The 21,261-nt window shown below is 37.4% G+C and overlaps 2 protein-coding genes and 1 pseudogene across 3 annotated transcripts in view; all 3 read right to left on the reverse strand.

The window, feature by feature from the left end:
• LOC110061126 (uncharacterized) overlaps positions 1-21,261 on the reverse strand; it is a 60,812-nt gene that overhangs the window by 32,336 nt on the left and 7,215 nt on the right. The window lies entirely within an intron of this gene.
• Positions 4,802-6,990, reverse strand: LOC110061096 (uncharacterized). The gene is made up of 4 exons (XM_089297778.1): positions 6,943-6,990; positions 6,093-6,236; positions 5,496-5,837; positions 4,802-5,317 (listed from the first exon to the last, which is right to left on the reverse strand). The coding sequence occupies exons 2-4, from the start codon at positions 6,207-6,209 to the stop codon at positions 4,964-4,966; spliced, it is 813 nt and encodes a 270-aa protein (XP_089153904.1). The 5' UTR covers positions 6,210-6,236; positions 6,943-6,990; the 3' UTR covers positions 4,802-4,963.
• Positions 17,012-18,990, reverse strand: LOC110061089 (uncharacterized; annotated as a pseudogene). Its single transcript, XR_016209676.1, has 3 exons — positions 18,747-18,990; positions 17,704-18,045; positions 17,012-17,537 (listed from the first exon to the last, which is right to left on the reverse strand). The product of XR_016209676.1 is annotated as an uncharacterized LOC110061089 (transcript).

A 21,261-nucleotide genomic window follows, 5' to 3' on the forward strand; every position in this document is an offset into this window, starting at 1 on the left:
TGACGATTGACCCTAGTATTTTGAAGAATGCTTGTGCTGTTTTCACACTACAGAGTAAAGTCAGATCCTTTATTAATTTTAAGACCGTTTATCACTCTACGGATCCTGATAGATTCATCAGCTTAGTACCCAGACTTTCTCCTCGCATTAACTTTTGACGTCGCTAAAGCGTGTATATGACGTCATAACCGGTTACCAGGGCCCTGCTTGTGCTATTCTCTGGGCGTACACCGAACGCCCAAAAGACTAATCGGAGTATGAAATTAGTCCCAGAGATAAGATGCTTGTGGTTTGATGAACTGTAATATCAAACTGTAAAGCAGCTTAGAAGCCATTAACTATGCAACGAATGACACATTTGAATTTTTTTCAATAGAGTAACTTGTAATACAACTTCTTTAGGAAGGCGTTGAAACTGCGGCTTACATGTGACCTTAGTGACAGAGAAAACTACTTTTATTCCTGATACTTGCTCTCTAGCACTTTATTTTTATTTGTTTTGAATTGTTTTCCTAATTCATTCGTTCTTCCCTCACTATCTTCCTCAAGGAAAAGTTTATTTTAAAGGTCTACATATCTAAAGGGAAGCAAATAATATAAGGGGAATAGGTAGTTGAGGCAGCACACAATTCTTTGTAAAACATTCTCTCTCGCAGTTTAACGAGTGTGGTTCCCATCCCATACAACTGTGGTTAGACAGCCAATCTGCTCATGCTCCATTTGCGTATGCCTGGAAAAATGAAAAGTTTTAACAAGTATCAATCGAACATTTTATTTCACGATAAGCTCTTGAGAAAAAAAAAACTGTTTTGTAATCGCAATATAACCCTGAGGTTTAGAAACTTCTTCAAAAGAAGATCCAGGACACTGATTTAGACGTCAATAACCCTCCCATTCACCAACCCAGGACACCGTTGAACCTGAAACACCAGCGTTTGCACCAACTTGTACACTTGTAAATTCTAAAGGAACCAGTCTAATAGACATGAAGGGCTATATCAGAGAAGTTCTTGGTAAACATGAAGTCCTATAGAAAAAGGTCTTTTTAGCATCTCTTAAGTCTCTCTTCGACCATAACCCTATGTGGGTATAGGGCCAGATATCTCTTCTGTACTGTATTCTTATTTAATCGTATCCATAACAAAATTCTCTCTCGTGATTGGTTCTCCTTGCGCCTATATAATAGAACTGAGTGGAGTCCAATTCGGTCTGTAATCATACAAGTAATGACCAAATCGGGCTGCTGATAGCCAATAACGTTCGAGAATTTTGTTATAGTTTTGATTAGTCACGTAATCGGTACGCGATCACATGGGTGTCCAATAGACCTTTCCCGCATTCCACTTCAGTGCCTTCGAACCATAGCACCAGAGCGACTGATTTTTGTGTACCCTAACCTCGCATTGGCGCCATTGTTTGTTGGAATGCGGGAAAGGTCTATTACAGGTATTCGATTTGAACTGTTTGTAATTGGATACCAGTAATTGGATGCACCACGTGATTCAAACTCAATTACGCGCGCTTTTATGTCTTCCTTCGCAACGTTTCCTACAGTTTTCAAAACTTATGAAAAGCGTTTTCGCTCAGAAGAATTTCTCAAAAGACATTTTTAACTCCGAAATTTGTTGTAGATACGATTAATTAGTAATTGAACCTCGTGTCGTACAATTAAAGGAGTAATCATGACAATTACAATTTCCTCAAATGTGATTGGTGCACAAACTGCTGTGTTTTGCTCTAATTAATCTGAAAAGTTGTAATCGGACAGTGCAATCGGACAGTTGGCTGTAATCGGACACCTGTAATCGGAAAGTTACATGAGCCAATCATTTTAAGTCCTCCCCACTAAATCCACCAATCACAACAATGATTACAATCACTATAGTAACAAATTCAAGAGACTGACTTTGTAAAATTGTGGAGGTGACTGCTCCGGTGACTGTTTTGAAAGAAACTTAAGAGCCATATGCATTTTGCAAGCCAGTCTCCATATTTTTAATCATGATATTTAAAAATGACTATTAAAAGCTCATTTTCAATTGAAACTTTTACTTTTGCAGTAAATTGTAATGGTTATGATTAATTGGCAACAGGACATCGTGTGGTACAATTCAGTCTGTGATCATACTCGTGATTAACAAATCGGACTCCCCCTTCGCGGGCCGGTCGTCCGATTTTGTTAATCACTCGTATGATTACAGACCGAATTGGACGCCGCTCACTCCTATTACCATTATTAATCGTGCTCGCAATTTCTAATCGGCCTCGCGTTTCGCGCTCGCCCGATTTTGAAATTACTCCCGCGATTACTCCCTGAATTGTACTCCCCTCGGTCCAATTACTATTACTAATTGAGCGGCCTAAACAGCGAGAAACTATTTTCTCACAATTGAGCTCGAGCAGTAATGTTTGAGTAGAACTTCACAGCGGGCTTGTTGTCCATGAAAAGATCTCCGCAGGCGGATACTATCAAAGACATAGCTAGCTATAGCGGTAAGCTTAAAGGCCTGTTTATGAGAAGGCCAGGGTCTTCATACCAAACTGCAAGAGAGTTTTTTTCCATGAATGAGCATTAAATAATTCAGCTTAAGTCTCTCGTTAAGCTTTATACGACCTCATAATATTATGAGCAGACTTTTGTTACGTGGGTCAGTCCAGTTTCTTGTGCGCTTTTTCTATATTTTTGACCAATTCACACTATTTGCACGGATTTCATTGCGCCGAAATGGTCCTCGCGCGCTGAATAAATTAGCTCATTTCTTCTTTAGAGACCTTCGTCATAGTATTTATAAATACTCCGCACTTGTGATCGTATTGTTATACATTCCTTCCCTAAGAGTTCTGTTCAGAGTTCCCTTTTTGCTCCAACCGCCTCCCCTAAGTTACGGAAACTTTCATCCTGCAGTCGCATTTCTTCGCATGCGCGGAAATTATTTTCCCCTATATCTTAGGATACCAACAACATGGCAATAAAAATCCTTCTACTATAACTGGGGCTTTGCTTTAACTAATTTCCTTTATGTTTACTACTTGTTGCTGAGGTGTCTCCGTCAAGAAAAAGTCGACTATGTTCAATCTAAAGGAAATTAATAGGAGATCTACTTCGGCGGCTACTGTTTTGAGGTAAAACGTGTCATGAAATCAGGCTCTTTCCATGTGACGCACAAGGCCCTGATTTCTTTGTACTCAAGTAGCAACAACAAGTTTTTATATGACACCCATAAATCGTTAGCGCATTTAAAAGGCACTAAAGGCAAACAGAGTTAATCAGCAAGATATATTTTCGCGACATGATATAGTGTATGCGATAAAAACTAAGAAACTTACATGTCTCTAGTTATACAAGTCAGCACAATAACACATTGTTAGTCAGTCTTTCTCTTGAAAGTAATAACATTGCGGGTTTGAGACGTCAAGTTCAAGGAAGTTGTTTAGTACAATTTATTTTCTTTACCTCCTCTTCGAAATCCTGGGCGATTACAGTTCTAAAAAATTCGTTTTCCCTAAGCACATAAAGGTGAATTTAAAAACGCGAGGAAACTGTTAATAAGTTAATTAAGGACGTTCTCGCGAAAATTTCCAACATTGATTTTCTTTCTAAGACTTTAACCACTGTAAGATGTTGAGTTAGTTATGTCAGAAATGTAAAAAGATGGGGGGTCACCGACTTCGTTTTGGAGAAAACATACCGGGAAGAACACCCTAAATCTGAAAAACTCGGGCTTCGTTAGCGAATAAGGCCACAGTATCTGTAAGCCCAAAATTAAAAACATTGCAATTAGATCTTTGAAGTGAAATGTTCTCTGCCAAATACTGTTTAACTGGACCTATTAAGTGAATTTAGTCAACTGGTGAGGCTCCTTAACAAACAAGTTCGCATTTAGCGACCATAGCTTAGCGCGCCTTGCAGCCGCAAGATGGCAGGATTCGATGTCCCGTGGACAGAAAACTTGGATTTTTTTTTAAACTTCACACATTGATTTTTTTGTTAATTTTTGGACAATGTGGAGATAATTGTAAATAAAATCTGTTTCTGGAAAGAAAAGTAGGGGTCACCAAACGTCGAACACCGTTAAATCCAGGCAAAGCTATAGCAGTGGCCATCTGCCCTATCATTGTTCATTTTATTACTTAGCCCTCGCTCTCATGCATGACGTGGCGTGTGAATTTGCGTGCGCAGTAAGGATGCAAAGAATCAATTAGCGCGAACTTCCTTATTAAGTGACTAGCGTTTATTTGGCCACAGTTATAAAATCGGCTTGATGCTCATTTAGAATGAATGCAAGATAATCACCCCAGTCACACTAGTTTAGGTTTGTAGTTCAGGTGACATTCCTAAAAACAGTTGGCTAAAGGATGCTTTGTGTTATACAATGTTGTCGGTTGAGCACGAACGTCTCTGACTGTAGTCGCTCGATTGGTCTCTATCGTTTTTCCAGTTCAGGTTTTACCTTGTTTCTCTCTTAGCTTGTTTTCTTGTTACTCTGGCTCGGCTGGTCATTATGCTTTCCTCGGGCCGCTGTCTTTTCAGTTTTTTACAATTTTTGCAATTTTCGCAAAGTTTCGTGGTCACGTGGTCTTCCCTTGCACACGGCTCCCCTGCGTGTTCATGAATTTTCGTTTTCTTTGACGCCATCTACATTTGAAGGAGATTTTGCGCCTCGAAATTTTTCCCATTTTTTTTGTAAACTTTTCTAATTTGCTGAGATGCGATGAAAAAAAATGTAAATTCAGTCATTTTCGTAGGTGTGTTATTCAATCCGCAAGAAAAGAATTAAAAAAAAATAGACAGGCAACGATATATCTCTCAAACTTCCTGCCATTTATTTTACATCAGCAAACGTCAAGAAAAAAATTCCAAATTACACCCAGTAATCAGATGAATCACCCGTTATATGATAAAGAACTTAACGACTGTCTCATTATAACTGTTTACGCAGGAATGGATCTTTTGCTTCGAGATCTAAGCCTGAGGTTTAGGAACTTCTTCCACAAAGATCCGGGACACTGAATTCCAGCCTGTGTGGGCATCACAATTTCCATAACTAGCACAATTACCAACCCAGAATCCCACGCGCACCTTGCCTTTGTGGATGTTGTTACAGTGCCCTTCGATATGGCGGACACGAAGGAGATTTTTACCACTTCCTTTATACATGTACATAACACCGTCAATTGGAAGGGGTCCTGAACATTCAGCACCATTGAAAGTGAAATACCAACGTTTGCAGCAGCTGTCACAGTTGTAGACTCTTAGAACGCCAGTCCAGTAAACATGGAGGGAAGTGTCAGAGAAGTTCTTGGTGAACAAACACTCCTGTGGGAAAAATAATCATAAGCATGATATGAAGACATCCTCTCTTGTCATTGTGATTTTTTACCTTTCTTTTATTTCCTAGCTATTATCATATTCATATATGTAATAGTTTAGTCACTTTAGCAGTAAAGATTAGTTAGGACCGGCGCAAAGCTTAATGGTAAAAGAAAATACTAACCTTGATCAGGCCGTGGTCTTTGTCCTCACTCAGTTTCCACGCGCATTCTTTCCAGTTCCTGTAATCCATCACACCAGGAGTCCCAGGGATTCCACTTGTTCCTCTCTCTCCACGCTGCCCCTTTTGGCCGGGAGGGCCCTGGACTCCAGGTTCTCCTTTAGCGCCATTCTTTCCACTGATACCAGGAGTTCCTGGAGGTCCCTGGGGTCCAGTCTTTCCCGGGCTGCCCTGGTCACCTTTGGCTCCGTCACGACCATCACGGCCATCCCGACCTGGTGCCCCAGGAGAACCAGGCTTGCCGTGCATACCAGGTATACCACCATAATACACAGGAGGAGGCTGCTGTGATGGAATGAATAGAGTTACGAGTTATTTAGGCTTTTCAATCATATATTTTTACAACATATATATATATAATTTTTTTTTTCATGGAGATTTTTTCTCTATTTAGTTTAATTCTCAAGGTTTAGTACTTTACTACATTAAAAAGATATCACCTTTGGCGAAATTTCGATGGCAAATAAATCAATATTTGCCAATAAGTGTCGTTTTACTCTTACCAGAAATTAACATTTTTCAGGTAACAAAATAACTCACCATTTTGTACGATGGTTGATTGGTTTTGTTGTTTGCTGTGACACAGTAAATCAACAAAAACATCGCAGACAGGGACAACAAGGACATCACAGAGACTTTATGTGAAATGAAGGCCATTTCTTTGTTCTTCGATTCACGATCTCGCTACGGAAAAACGATTATAAAGACCAGGTCAGTACACATTTCTGTGGGGATGACGGTGAATGGCAAATCCTACAAAAGAGATTTTATTTTTTGAAACGTTTTCTTTCTTTTCACAAATTTGAATTGAAATTTTGGTCAAGTGGTGCTGTTTTAATCTATAAGAACTGACTTGTGACATTCACAAACTCTCTGGAAGCTGTTTTTCAGTGTTGTGCTAAAACCCGATTTGTGCTCTTTACACGGAAATACTGCGAAAATTGAATTTAATCTCGTTCACTTGGGGCAAATTATGTCTAATTGGCATCAATGGGTACTAGCGAATGTTGAAAGGATAGTGCTACTTTACAAACGAAACGTTGCGTATTTTTCCTCATGCAGGTGCTTTTTGTACCTGTGCGGGTGATTAAACCACGCATGGGAAGTTTCCCAATTTTCAGAGCAAACTCACACAATATTAGCTTTGAATTGGAGAAATTCTGGCCAAGTGGCGAAATGTGTAAAGCCATCTAAATTATAGAGAAGGGATTTTGCGAGCGATTTATTTCTATCTGAATTTAGAATGGCATCGAATAATTTTTTCTGGATTTTACAAGTAAGATAAAACTCGCCTGATTTGCCAAGACGCTTGAATTATTTTGGTGACATTACAATATTGAAAAAACTATTTTGTCGCAGAAGCAGGGACATTAGAGAAACAATATCGTACCTCTAAGCTCGAAGGACTGCTTTTCTGTTCCAAGCACCTGTTGAACAACTCGCTGTAAAGGAATGATAAGTAAGTTACGTGTGCAGTTAAGTTTTTAGCCTTTGTGTTGACTTTGGTTCGTGTTCGGACCAGTTTACTGTTGACTATGAGTCGAGCTGTTTCAATAGTAAATTACATCACTGATAATGCTGATGACAGTTGTTTTGTTTTTATCCAATAAGAAAAAAAATCGAATTCGACTTCCCGCTACGTTGCAACAAACAAGTTTCACGTTTTTGTCAGAGTTAAGATTGCGGACAGTTTTTGTAAACAGGAATTCACAGTAATTTGTAGTGATATAGCGATTCGAACATAGCGTTAGCAATTCGACGACAAAGTATATTATTTTTGAAGACTTAAATTGAGGCAATTATCGGTTTTTGAATAATTGGAGGATTTGAGTTAAGACCTCTGTTGTAATGCGAATTGTCAATTCAGACGATTTTGACTTGTTTTTCAAAAAAAATAATAATCTTACGCAAACATTATCTGAACACTACCGTTCTTTATTCAATCTACGATATATGTACTTTGCATACGTGTTAGTGAAAGCGAATCTTTTCGCGAATAACTTGAGATCGTTCTTTTGTGAGGACTCCCGATTATATTAAGCGAGAGAACACATTATTATTTTGGATTTATGGCTCCGCAATTCTACTGATTACTAGTGCCTATGCCGTAAATTGACGAATATATCGAAACGGAATATTTCGAAATAAATATCAAAATCAAAATTTCAATTAAATATATATGGTACTGCACTTCAAGTCTGAGAAAAAGTTAAGGAGTGTGTGAGTCGGGCGCAAATCGAATCCGTTCCAGGGTTTTTTCTTGTTCTTTTGACTGAAGCGAGAATTTGACCACCACAATAATGAATCTTGGGACAGTGCATCAAAGTCTTTCATATGCTGATATTAAATTATCATCAACATTGCTCGCCATAAGCAACATCCGTAGGTGTTTCATTCTAGTAGTTCCTCTCTATCTTGTATCCGCTGAATTCATATTGCTAATTTCGATATCAATTCAAATGGTCAAACACTTAACACATTCAATTCATTAGTTTTTTACGCGTCTTTTTTCATCTTGATAAAAATAATAAAATTTGGCAGACATCATTCGCACAGTGAGTGCGTGTTAATACGTAACGTTGACTTGATAATGTATCATAAAATGGCATAAATATTGTTTTCCTTTTTTGAAATTCTTAACAATTTGCTTGGAAGGAAACCTCAATTTGCTCTGATATACATCACTGATAAGTTAAACTGGCTATGGCTGGGCAAAATAAGACACAGTTAATCGTTGGTGTTAGTTAATTAACGTAAAGGGTTTCTTGCTCAATACTATTCAAAGCCAAATTACATAAGTATTATTTTTAAATTTAGGCTTCAATCAATTAATGTAGAGAAGAAATTATCCGCTTGTGTTGATGGAATTTCGTCGGCTGTGTATATGTATTCCGTTTGTGCTTGTTAGAAACACTCTTCCCTTGAAATAAGACCATTCGCAAAAGTGACACCTAATAAATTGAAAAGTATTTTTCTACTAAATGTACATGTAGAATGAGAGACTTCCTTGTTTCTTGTTTTTTTTTTTTTAATAGCAATCGCGGTAGCGATATAACCACCAGTTCTGTTGAAAAGCGCATTCGACTACTCCATGCATTCTCTGACAAAAGCAATTATAATTTAAAGCTAACATTTTGTCGGCAACCATCTTTTGATATCTCCATGTATACTTTTGATAGGTTGAAGAATCTTGTCTAGCTCACATCTGAGAATATAAAGCCACGTTAGCCAGTAGTCAAGGACTTTTGCGTCTATCTTACTGATATCAATGAATTATCATTCGAATATTTAAAGCCTCTAGTAAATTAATATAACAAATTGGCTAAGTTTTACAAGCGAGTTCCACTAGTTTTGCAAAACAGCGTTTCCACTGCAATGTAATTAATGCTTCCAGTCAGAGTCTCACAAAAATTCTATAAGCAAGAGAATGGAGAGCGACTCAACTTAGTACCAATCAATCAATCAATCAATGTATTTAACGTGGTCGGTACGCTTAGCTAAAAAGCTAGTTTACAGGTACGCCACGAAAAAAAAAAAAAAAAACAGAAAAAAATAATTATAAGTGCCTTATGAAGGTATATAAATTTAAATGAATTAAGATTAAGAACTAGCTATATTAGAATATAAGAATTAACAGTGTAGTCAAAAGTAAAATATATAAGAAAATATGAACATTAAAAGTAGTAAAAATTGATTAAGGATAGATCCACTTCGCACTCAGAGTCCCGTGAGATCTAATGCTTTTAAGTTGTTTTTAAAAGTAGTCTACGTTTGTATCTTTCGAGACTCGTCCGGTACCAGTAGCGTTCCACAATTTCGATGCAGCGTATCTCCATGATTTTAAGCCGAAAGTTGTTGATGTTACTTTTGGAAGGTCTAGTATTGTGGTGCCCCTAAGGTTATAAGCGGAGCACCTTACTGTTACATGTACATTTTTTTCATCTCATATAACAGTAGCAAAGTCAGCGGCCCCCTAACCGAATAATAGAGGGCCAAACAAGCGAAATCTGGTAGCGATTTGCCCCTGTGCCCCAGTTTAAATTTGGAGCCTTGACAAATCTGTTTTCTTTTAGTACCTACAACTTTTGGATTTCTAGTTATTTATTTACTTGACTCTGTAAGTGCGGCCTGAATAGTACATGTAGCTCCCTAAAATTGAGATAGAATATTCTAAATGAAGCGGGTGAAAATCACATCAGCAGAGTAGGCAAATGTCTGGAGAAAAATATCGCAAAATAAAATCCTTCTTTTAAAATATAATCCCACGATAAAAGCGAAGCGGAAAGGAAAAATTATAAGTCCGAAATATAAATTATCATGACCTGGGACGAATAAATATTTATAAACGTAACCGGAGGAAGTGTGTTTTCAGTCGTAGCTTTACTGAAACTAACTTCCTGTTTCATTATTTTCACTTTATATTTAAAACTGAAAGCGATACAGTTAATTGGTTTTTAAATTAATAAAGCCCTAACTATCCTGTTACTCCAAGAGTAATTGCTTTCTTTTACTTTTAATTAAGAATTTGAATTAAGAACTCTTACTTTCTTCTACTTGTCAACACAGACGATTTTGACTTGGTTGTCGAAAAATTTCGCCTTCAGGTCGTTCCAAAGTTTGCTCAATATTGTCACTGACAATAGCATCTCTGCATTATGTGAAAGACTTCGTGATAAAGTGTCCAAAAAGTTTACAGTTTATCAAAGAAAATTTGACGTTTCAAGACAATCAAATATCTTAGTCAGTGGCGAGGATTGTTTAGTCTCACGGGGTTTTTTGTTTAAAGGTTTTTCTATATTTCCATTATTAAACATGTCATCGAATACATTGAACAAGTTTTTTCATAATTTCATTTTAACGTAGTTAACTATTGCAATGTTTATATTTTATCTGTTTCTTAAGTATCTGCAAATACACGGATTCTTTTTACGAAACAAATCACTGGTCAGTAGGACTCTGGCAAATCTATTAGCCTCACCAGGCTTTATGTTTCCTTGCAATTGTAATTCAGCGAATTATCGTTTGAGTGATTTTCTTTTTTTTTTTTCCAATTCTGCGGGCAGCGCGCTGTCGCATTAAAATGCACAATTGAGTCAAGATACCGAGTTATGCAAATATTCAGTTTCGATGAATCATCAGAAAGTTAACTCTTCTTTTTCTCCGTTATAACACTTTAAAATCGATTATTGAGTCTGGATTATTCGAATTCATTCTCGATCTCTAACCGGCATACGTAAATAATAGAATAAAACCATATTAAAATTATATTAAAATTTTGATCCTGACTGGTTGAATGCCTCAAGTATTATCACCGACAAAGCACGAAATCGTTAAATTTTCACCGAGAGCTGAGGTTGTTTTATAATCTGAGTCGCATATTTTCCATTTCATCTATACCGACGAAACAAAACACCCGATCACCCGTCCCCCGGTGAACATGTACTACGACATCTCTGGGGCGATGCGCGTCTGAATAGGCCATTTTGAACCAAATTATTTTATGAACGCCGGCGCCCTTTTCTCGATTTGTAGCACTTAGTAAAAGCTAAAAAAGGTCTTTTTTCGATGTGTTGGTACAGGGATGACTTTCCTTGCGATGGAAAATAGACTATTCTTTCGAGTTAGCTTTCCGGACAGCATTGATTGAGTATACTGTTGTTAATCAGTTAAGGAAATTGCTAATTAACTTACACTTGCCGGATTACCTTACGATTTGTGAATATCTGTAAATATTGATTGCCTTCTCAAACTAACCGGTTGTTTTACGTACCTACAGTCAATTTTTGTTGGATTTTTCATTTAAGACAAGTACTCGTCGGTTGGGAGTCTTAAACTTGTTGAGTTTCCTTTCATTTGTGAATTTCGATGTTCTCAAACTTAGCAGTTATTTTAATTGCTTAAGTCAATGTTTCTTTGTTTAAGACGACACCTAAGCGAAACGTTCTTTTAATCAGTCATCTGCAAATTCTTACTAATCCCACAATTTTCAGCTTTATAATACATCCAAATATTCATTTTACCGCGCACATCTTGACTCTGTTGCTATCGGGAATTATAGAAATGTAATTTTGTCGAGAGCTTACCGTGTTAGTATACTAAGGATTGAGCATTTGACTCACCAACCAACAAAGCCCTCGACAATTAGACGATCGGTGGTATTTCACTTCGCAGATGTTCACAGTTTTTCTGAAATTGTATTTTTCGTTAGTTTTCGTTTTACTTTGGTGTATTTTCACATTTGAAACTAATAGTCTCGAAGTGTTAATGAATCAGGAAGTTATCCTCTTCAGTAAGTGAAGTCACTTCTTAATGTACAAGTTCCTGCTGTGCCTTTGTCCTTTTTACAAAATTAAAAAGTGGTTAAGTTTCTCTTACCTTCGCATCATTGCCTTTCATCTGTCTATAGACGATTGACCGTAGTATTTTGAGGAATGGTTGCGCTGTTTTCATACTGCAGAGTAAAATCAGAACCTTTGGTTAACTTTAAGATCGTTTATCAATCTACGTATCCTGATGAGGTCATCAGCTTAGTACCCAGACTTATTCTTTACACTAAAGTGTGACATTGCCAAAGCCAGTCTCGTTCCCATGGTCCTCTCTCTATCTCGAGGTAGAAGAAGGTTGTGCCAAAGCATGTATATGACGTCACCAGCTGTTCCCAGGGCCCTGCTTGTGCTATTTGCTCCTAAAAGACCAGGTAGAGCATTAATCTAGTCCCAGAAATGAGATGTTTTTAGTTGGATGGAATTTAAAATCAACCTGGATCACAGCGTAGAATCAAGGTGGAATCCATTGATTAGCTGTGCAAAGAATGACACATTTGATTTTTTTTTTTGATTACATAAATTTTCTTGCAACTAATACAGCAAGTCGTGAGGCTTCAGCTAACATATGCATGTGACCTCGGTGACAGAATAAACTATTCTTATTTCTTTCTCTCTTTTTTAAGCACTTAATTTAATATTCTAATTGTTCTCCGAATTCAGTCTTTCTTCCCTGACGTTGTTGTTTAAGCTAATGTTAATCTTTTACAGCTCTATATATTTAAAGGGAGACAAATAATTTAGCGGAAAAAGAACGTTAGGACAGCACACATTTCTGTTGTAAATCATCCTGCGACTTAAAGCGACTTTAGGCGACTTTAGGCGACTTTAGGTGACTTAAGGTCCCAGAGTAGGCCTCCGCTTTACGATACTCGGTCAACAACAAACGCTTTAAGAACGAGAGAAACATACAGCTTCTTATCTTTTTTTGTGTGTTACATGTGTGCGGTAATGGCATATTTTCATCCCGCTTTATCGTTCCGGAGGGAACAGAAACATGCTTGTACATGTCATCTTAGTTGGAATTTGTATTTCAAAGAGGTGCAAAAAAAATCGCAAATTTGGCAATTATTTAACAAAAAATTGTGAAGTTAGTGAAAAATCGGGTGGATAAGCATAAAATTGTAAATTTCGCCACAACGTACCGAAAAATCGTCGAGGCAGCGAATTTTTGTAAATCTTGTAGAGTTTAACAAAAAAATCGCAAAATTTGTTAAATTAATTTGAAATTCAAACGAAAGATCGTAGAATTTGTAAAATTTGAAACGGCGTTCAATCCTGGTCTCGGGAACAGGCGATTTATGCGTCTACTCCCAATAAAGGGGAAGTGATTTCGCTAATTAGACAAATATTTGAAGACTAAAAACCTAATTATTATTGCACAAATTATTGAACTAACTGGATTATTCAAATAAGGGCAAAATTCTATCATTTAATCAAAAGTTGCAGCCAGATTTACGCTTTAATTTCGAGTTACAAACTTCATTCCGAAAAATTGACTGTCAACCATCAAATGACCTACAATTTAATCGTCAACTGTCAAAACCACTTATTTTTAACCATCAATCGTCAAAGGCAACACACCCCCCCCCCCACCCCTCCCCCTCTCATTGAGACCCTCCTCTTCGTTTGCATTGCACTTCACACTTTGGGTGACCGTACACGCATTTGGCTTGCATACAAAACCGGCCACAAGAAAGTGATACACGGTAGCTACTTTCAGCTGATGATTTCATATCGCTGTCAATGTCTTACGTCACTGACAAATTACACCTTTTGCTGTTTATTTACAGAAAATATCCATTCATTTGTGTTCAAATTTGTTTCATTATGGTTAATATATTCTCATTATCACCAATATAACATTCATTTGTGCGTAAGGAACGTTCCAGAATAACATTTGCATAGGTATTAACATTCAAAATCATCAAAAGATAAACAATATCTTCCTTTGACATTCATTGGCTGTAAATGTATTTTCATTTTTGTCGAAAAAAATTCGTTGTTACGAAACGACAATCATTTACACTTTTGGACAATCCTTTTTCAACAAGACTTTCAATAACAGAATTTGCATGAGCACTCACAATCAATTGCATTATTATACAACCATATCCGTGAAGGTGACAATCTTTAGTACGTTGAGACAGACATTACCGTGTTTTCACCTAACGTTAAGAGAAAACAATAGCTCATTAGCGTAATTCTTTAGAACAGAGATCTCGCGCTCAATTTTCCTCGAAAATTTGATTATAGAACTAGGACCGTATGAACTTTTTTTAAGCGTATTTTCACAATCCTCCCCTTGCAGATATAAATTCAGCCTCTTACGAACCTTTGCGTACAACTCAGAGGGCGCACTACAGTATACATGTGATAAAGTGACAGTTAGATTTCCCCACAAATGCCACGAAGAAATAGAATCCATTTGAACACAACGAAAGGATCATCAGGGCCTAAATGTGGACAATGGTATCGTTTCATGCAAACATATTTGCCACGATGCCTCAATAGTGAGGCAATTGAGGGATAAATTGTTCAGCAAATTTCATATTCTCTCTACCAAAAATAAATGTTGTTATGGCTGTAATGTTTGTCTCACCGCACTAAAGATTGTCACCTTCATGGATATGGTTGTATAATAATGCAATTGATTGTGAGTGCTCATGCAAATTCTGTTATTGAAAGTCTTTTGTTGAAAAAGGAATGTAAATGAACAGCAAAAGGTGTAAAAGTAACCCTTGCATTCAACAGAAGCATGCCGTATCAGTAAGACCGCACTTTCCATTTACTCATAGCCATTAGGAAACCTCACTTTAACAGAAAGTAGTTAGTCACGAATATTAGTGTACTAGAGAGGAGACAGTAACAAATGTGTGCTCGATGTAGTCCTTTACGATAAAGATATTTCTCAAAGTCAATTGCCAAGTCTGTCACAAACTGAAGAGCTAAAGATGATGCGTTGCAAGACATTTCGTTTTTTTCAAAGCTTCTATGTTTCATGTTGCCAGGTTTTTGTCAAAACATGACTGAAAGTTAAAAGTCTATATTCCATTAACTAATATAGCTTTCACATGATTGGCGGTTCTTCATCATCAGTTTATCCAATGACATGGCAGTCTATTTTAAACCTCTTTATTGCTTTGAATTCATTGTACACACGGATGTACTACACAAGAAACTTATCTCCGTTAAAACCGCTGTTAATATTAACATCCTTAGCTTGAGCATACTCGATGAATTTTGCAGCTTATCTGCCGAAATCTTTCACAATACGAACCGTCTTGTTTTAGGGCTTTATTATTAGTGTGGGCGTCGGAGGTTTCTACGTCAATAGAGAGCTTAAGCAAATCACGACGGCAAAGAGAACGCAACCAAAAAAAAAAAGGTTAAATGAGTAACAATGTCTGTGCACGTCCGTTATAAATCTCTGTGCATTTCTTTGCCGTCCTCTGCACAACAATAAACGTAAAACGACTAACTGTTGCGTATTTTGGAGAACGCGAACAACGACGGCTAATTTTTCTTATTTTCATTTGGAGTGAAACGCTGGCTTTACATATTTAGCTTGAGCAAGTTCTGAGACCAATAGGCACATTAAGAAGATCTAGACAATTGCAAATTTCGACGGTAAATTATAAATAAACTTTTTAGTACGCGTTGTCCTCGAGGTCGCCGTCATCGTTGCTTTAACTCTCTCATGAGTAGGCTTATTAATGTTTGGAAATTTTCTTTATCTTTTCATTTTATAAATCGCCATCTTTGATTAAATATTTAGCTATCAACAATGTTGAAATAGCTCGACCCTTAACGTTGACGTTCCCGGTAGTTGTTTCGGCGCATTTTTACTACGTACGTAACTCATATACCGTGTTTACTAGTTTGAGCGCCGCGGCGATCTTAATAATTTCAGTGTTACATCGCAGCGTTTATTTTAGGGCGTTGCTCTTTCAAATATTTGTAACATTTGTGGATGATAACAAACAGTTGTTATCAAGAAAATTACGCCACTTCGAACTGAAAAACATTGTAATCCATCCAGGAAATGATTTTCCGAGGGTGGCTAAGGTTGAGTTTTATTGCCCGAATATACAGGCCCCCATCCAATTGACGGTGTTATGTACGTGGGGAAAGGTACGTAGTGGTAAAAATATCCTTCGCGTTCGCCATATTGAGAGGCACTGTAACAACATCCACAAAGGCAATGTGCGCGTGGGATTCTGGTTTGGCAATTGTGCTAGTTATGGAAATGCTGACGCCAACACAGGCTGAGCCCTACAAATAAAGGTTGTATGTATGTATGTATGTATGTATGTATGTATGTATGTATGTATGTATGTATGTATGTATGTATGTATGTATGTATGTATGTATGCCCGTGGTTTTTAGTTAGACTCATGATGATGTTTCAATTAAGCGCCGCTGGGTTGTGAATGAATGCGTCGCTTATTCGAGCGCGCCGCTCTCTAATATTTTTGCTCTCATCTTCGGCGCTTTATCGGAGGTGGCTTCTAAAAATATCTTGAGCGGGATTACCTTAGGAATAAGGTTGATATGCATACGGGTTAACTCTCTGACTATTCATCTCTCCTGGTTCACTACAATATCAATCAAACGCACTGTCGGGTTTCTAATCAGTCATAAATTTGATCCTTTGTTTGCTTAGACGGGTCTTTTTACTCATTATTCCTCTGTGAAATTTGAACCACTGAGGCCGGAAATGTATTGGAATAACGGGAAAAACATAGAAGAAGACAGCACGTCTTCTATATCCACATCCAACGCGCTTAAAATCACCTAAAAAATAAAAAGTAAATATATAAAAACTGTGTAAAACCGTAAACCGAGCCGGATAGTTTGAAATGTATTTCGCTCTTCAAACTCAGAATAAATGAACATAAAAAAAACACACACACACACAAGGACCCATTTCTTTTGTCTTGTTTAGTTCACTCGAAGAACAATGAAACTGACTTAGCTTGTTCTCTTTTTTTTCTTTTTCTCGGTCTGTTGTTAGCTTTGTTGTGATCAAGACATCACAAAAATAACAGCGCAGAAAAAGAGAGAACAAACAGAAAAAGAATGAAAAGAAAAAAAAAAAGAAAGAAAAAACCAGAACAACAGAACACAAAAATATCCCTGCCATTCCTCAAGTCATTTATTAAATAACTACAACATCAGCGTCAAAATATAGTTTAAAATCGCACCCAGCAATCAGACAAACCGCGCGTTATACAGAATTAAACAATTTATAGCCGTCCCATCTTAAGTGCTTATGCAGTAATGGAAGTTTTTCTTCGAGATCTAAGCCTGAGGTTTAGGAACTTCTTCAACAAAGATCCAGGACACTGAATTCCAGCCTGTGTTGGCGTCAGCATTTCCATAACTAGCACAATTGCCAAACCAGAATCCCACGCGCACATTGCCTTTGTGGATGTTGTTACAGTGCCTCTCAATATGGCGAACGCGAAGGATATTTTTACCACTACGTACCTTTCCCCACGTACATAACACTGTCAATTGGATGGGGGCCTGAAAATTCTGCACCGTTGAAAGTGAAATACCAGCGTTTGCAGCAGTTGTCACAGTTGTAGACTCTTAGAACGCCAGTCCAGTAAACATGGAGGGATGTGTCAGAGACGTTCTTGGTGAACAAACACTCCTGTAAAAACAAAATAATCAGCATAAGCAAGATATGATCACATCCTCTCTTCTCATCGTAATTTTTGTTCCGTTAAGTTCATTTTCTAGATATAATCATATGTTATAGTTTAGTCGCAAAGATCAGTTAGAACTAACTTGTTTTAATGCTAAAACAAAAAACTCACCTTGATCAGGCCTTGGTCTTTGCCATCATCTAAGTTTTTCCATGCACACTCTTTCCAGTTCTTGTAAGCCATCACACCAGGAGTCCCAGGGATTACACTTGTTCCACTCTCCCCGCTCTGCCCCTTTTCGCCGGGAAGGCCCTGGACTCCAGGTTCTCCTTTCGCACCATTCTTTCCATTGAAACCAGGAGTTCCTGGAGGTCCCTGGGGTCCAGTCTTTCCCGGGCTGCCTCGGTCACCTTTGACTCCTTCACGACCATCACGGCCGTCACGACCTGGTGTCCCAGGAAAACCGGCCTTTCCGTGCATACCAGGGATACCAACATAACAGAAAGCAGGAGGCTGCTGGTTTGGAATGAGAAAAACGTCATGAATTATTCGGGATTCACAATCATAATTTTAACGCTGTTTTTACCAGTCACTCGTATACAGAGTTTTTGTAATTTGAATTAGTTACAGTGAGTCAATTCTCAAGGAGCAGTACTTTACTACATTTAACAATTATCCGCCAAAGGCAAAGTGAACATTGGTAAACATTCACTTCTGAAAATTATACTAACAATAACATTACCTTATATTTAATTAGCGATATTGCTGCGACTAAAAAATATTAAAATTCAACGGTATTAAGAATATGCCAATTCAAGAAATCATACGAAATCTGTTGGTGCAGGTTTTTACTAATCAAAAAATCCTTTGTTCCACTATGGAGGCTTAAATTTTACTCAGGCTTTTTCTTGCTTTTAAAGTTTATACCAGGAGCCATAATGTTTATACTTCTTAATTTTTCTTCCTACTAGAATCAGGTCCCTGCATTTCCCCTTGCTTTGGTTGTGATTTTTTACAATTTTAAAAGTGAGAAAGGGAAATACTGTAGTTTATATTCAAGGAAAGCCCAGAGTGTTTGCGCAACTCAACTGGAAAGCTATAAATAGGGCAACGTGGACGCATCTGTAATGTCCAAAGTTAAATCAAAATTTGCAACGAAATGTCATTTTACTCTTACCAGAAATTAAAATTTGTCAGCTAACGCAATAACTCACCATTTTATACGACGGTTGAGTGGTTTTGTTATTTGCTGCGGCACGGTACATCAGCAAAACTATCGCAGACAGGGACAATAAGGACATCACAGAGACATTATGTGAAATGAAGGCCATTATTTTCTTAGTTCGTTACGATCTCGCTACGGAAAAACGTTTACAAAGACCAGATCAGTGCACATTTAGGTGGGGATAACGGTATGTAAGAGGCAAAATCTACAAAAGAGACGTTATTCTCCGTGTTAAAAAATTATAGCGGGATTTTCCAACATTAAAACGTTTTCTTTCTTTTTACAAATTTGAATTGGAACTTTGGTCAAGTGCTGCTATTTTAATTTAATAGCGGGGACATTCAAACTCTCTGAAAGCTGTACTTCAAGTCGTCTACTAGCTTCTACTAAAATCGGATTCGTGTTTCTTATCTCAGTGGAAATGCCGCGAAAATTAATTGAATCTCTTACTCACGACAAATTTCCTCTCTTTGTCCAATAAGAAAAAAGTGGGATTTTAATTTCCTGTTACGTTGCATTAAACTGATATCACCTTTTTTCTCATAGTGAAGACTGTGCGGAGTGTTAGTCGAATGGACCTTGGAGTGTTTTCTAAACTTTTTACCCTTAGCGATTCGTCGATCAAGAATCTTGTCCTTCAAGACTTAGAAAAGGACAATTATCAGTTTTGTTTTTCTGAAGGTTTGAGTTAAGACCTCTTTGGTTATGTTACTGACGATCTTGACTTGTTTGTCAAAAAGAAAAATAGTCTTACGCAAACATGTTATGCACACTACTGTTGTTCATTCAATCAACGATATTTACTTTACACAAAACTGTTTGTGAAAGCGAATCTTTTCGGGAATAACTTCGAAAATTTCTATGGTAAGGGCTCTATTGTTAACCAAAAGAACATTTCCATTTCTGAAATTATAGTTACTATAGATTAATTTTAGTGCACGTTGCGTAAATTAAAGAATCGAAACGATATATTTCTCAAACAAATATCAAACATCAAAATTCTGATGAAATTTTGCACTGGACCTAAGTTCTAATAAAATGTTAACAGGTCTGTGAGTTGGGCGCAAATCAAATCTGTTTTCCCCTCTTTCTCGTTCATTTGCCGAAACTGAGCATGTGTTCACCACAATAATGAATCTTGAGACAATACATGAAAGTGTTCCATATGCTGATAATTAGCAACAACGTTGGTCGCCTCTAGCAATATATATGGCCGTAAGTGTTTCATTCTAATATTTCCGCTATATCTTGTGCCCGCTGAATGAATATTACTAGTTTCGATACTATTTCCAATGGTCATGCACTTAACACGTTCATGTCATTAGTTTTTTACGCATCTAATAATAATAATAATAATAATCGATATTTAAACAGGGTGACCCCTTCAGTCGCAGGACTGGTATCAACGAGGGCCCTGTATAACGTAAAATAAAAAGAGCATGTATAAATAATATATATCTATAAAAAACTAACTACTTTAAAAGATACGCTGAAATGTTTAAAAAATGAAAAAGCTTAAAAAGGTAATAGCGTTCTCATAAAAATTGGATATCAAATTGAAAATGTTCTAAAAAATAACCTAAGAAAAAAAATCGGAGATAGCCTTGAAACGTTCCTTAGGTGGTAAAATCTTTATGTTCGTTGGAAGGCTATTAAATGTGCATGCACCATGATAATAAAAAGACTTTTTAGCGACATCTAGATGAAATTTGGGAAGTATAATGTCAGTGATTGACGATCTAGTGCATCTGTTAAAAACATGTTGGTTGTCGCTCTGGCAGCGTAACAGGAAATAGTCTTTAAAGTATAGAGGAACTTCTCCGACCAAGCACTTGTTAACTACCAGTGCACAGTGCTTTTCCATGGTTTTTGTAAGAGGCGACCAGCGTAGGTTCTCGAGTATTGTTTCCGTGGCTATGTCAGGTTTAAAACCGTATACGATTTTCGCAGCTCGTCGTTGCAGGCGTTCAAGAGTCTTTCTGTTAGTGCTTCCCAGAGGGCAAAAGCACGTATCACAATAGCTTAATATCGGTAGCACCGTGGGCAAATAGATCTTATTTGCTGCTTCCGTGGTTAAACAACCTCGTAATCGTGACAGGAGGCCAAGTCTGCTGGCAACTTTTGACCTTAAATAGCTTATGTGATCGTTGAAAGATAAACACTCATCTAGCAAGACTCCTAGGTACTTGAACGACTTTACTTGGTTGACTTCCTTTCCTTCCATGCAAAGCGGACTATGAGATTCAGATCTGACTAGCCTCTGCCGAGTTCCAAATAAAACATACTCAGTTTTTTTTAGGTTGAGGAAAAGACCGTTCGCTGTTAACCAGTTAGAGACGTTATTGAGATCAAGACTTAAGTTCAGCTGTAGTTGGTCAATGTTTGAAGCAGCAGTAAAAATAACGGTGTCGTCGGCATATAACATAACACTAGACAGACCAACGGCCAGGGGAAGATCGTTTATGTAAAGAATAAACAAGAGAGGCCCTAACACGGAACCTTGA

Source organism: Orbicella faveolata, unplaced genomic scaffold (genome assembly GCF_042242905.1).
Source record: "Orbicella faveolata isolate gen_17 unplaced genomic scaffold, um_ofav_v1 contig_3, whole genome shotgun sequence".
Lineage (NCBI taxonomy): Eukaryota > Metazoa > Cnidaria > Anthozoa > Scleractinia > Merulinidae > Orbicella > Orbicella faveolata.

What these genes read in the sequence shown, in the direction of transcription:
- LOC110061096 (XM_089297778.1), bottom strand. Translation starts at nt 6,209, where the DNA reads ATGGCCTTCATTTCACATAAAGTCTCTGTGATGTCCTTGTTGTCCCTG. An exon ending in ATCAACCATCGTACAAAATG is followed by an intron (nt 5,838 to 6,092) that starts GTGAGTTATTTT and finishes ATTCCATCACAG; the next exon opens with CAGCCTCCTCCTGTGTATTA. An exon ending in AAGACCACGGCCTGATCAAG is followed by an intron (nt 5,318 to 5,495) that starts GTTAGTATTTTC and finishes TTTTTCCCACAG; the next exon opens with GAGTGTTTGTTCACCAAGAA.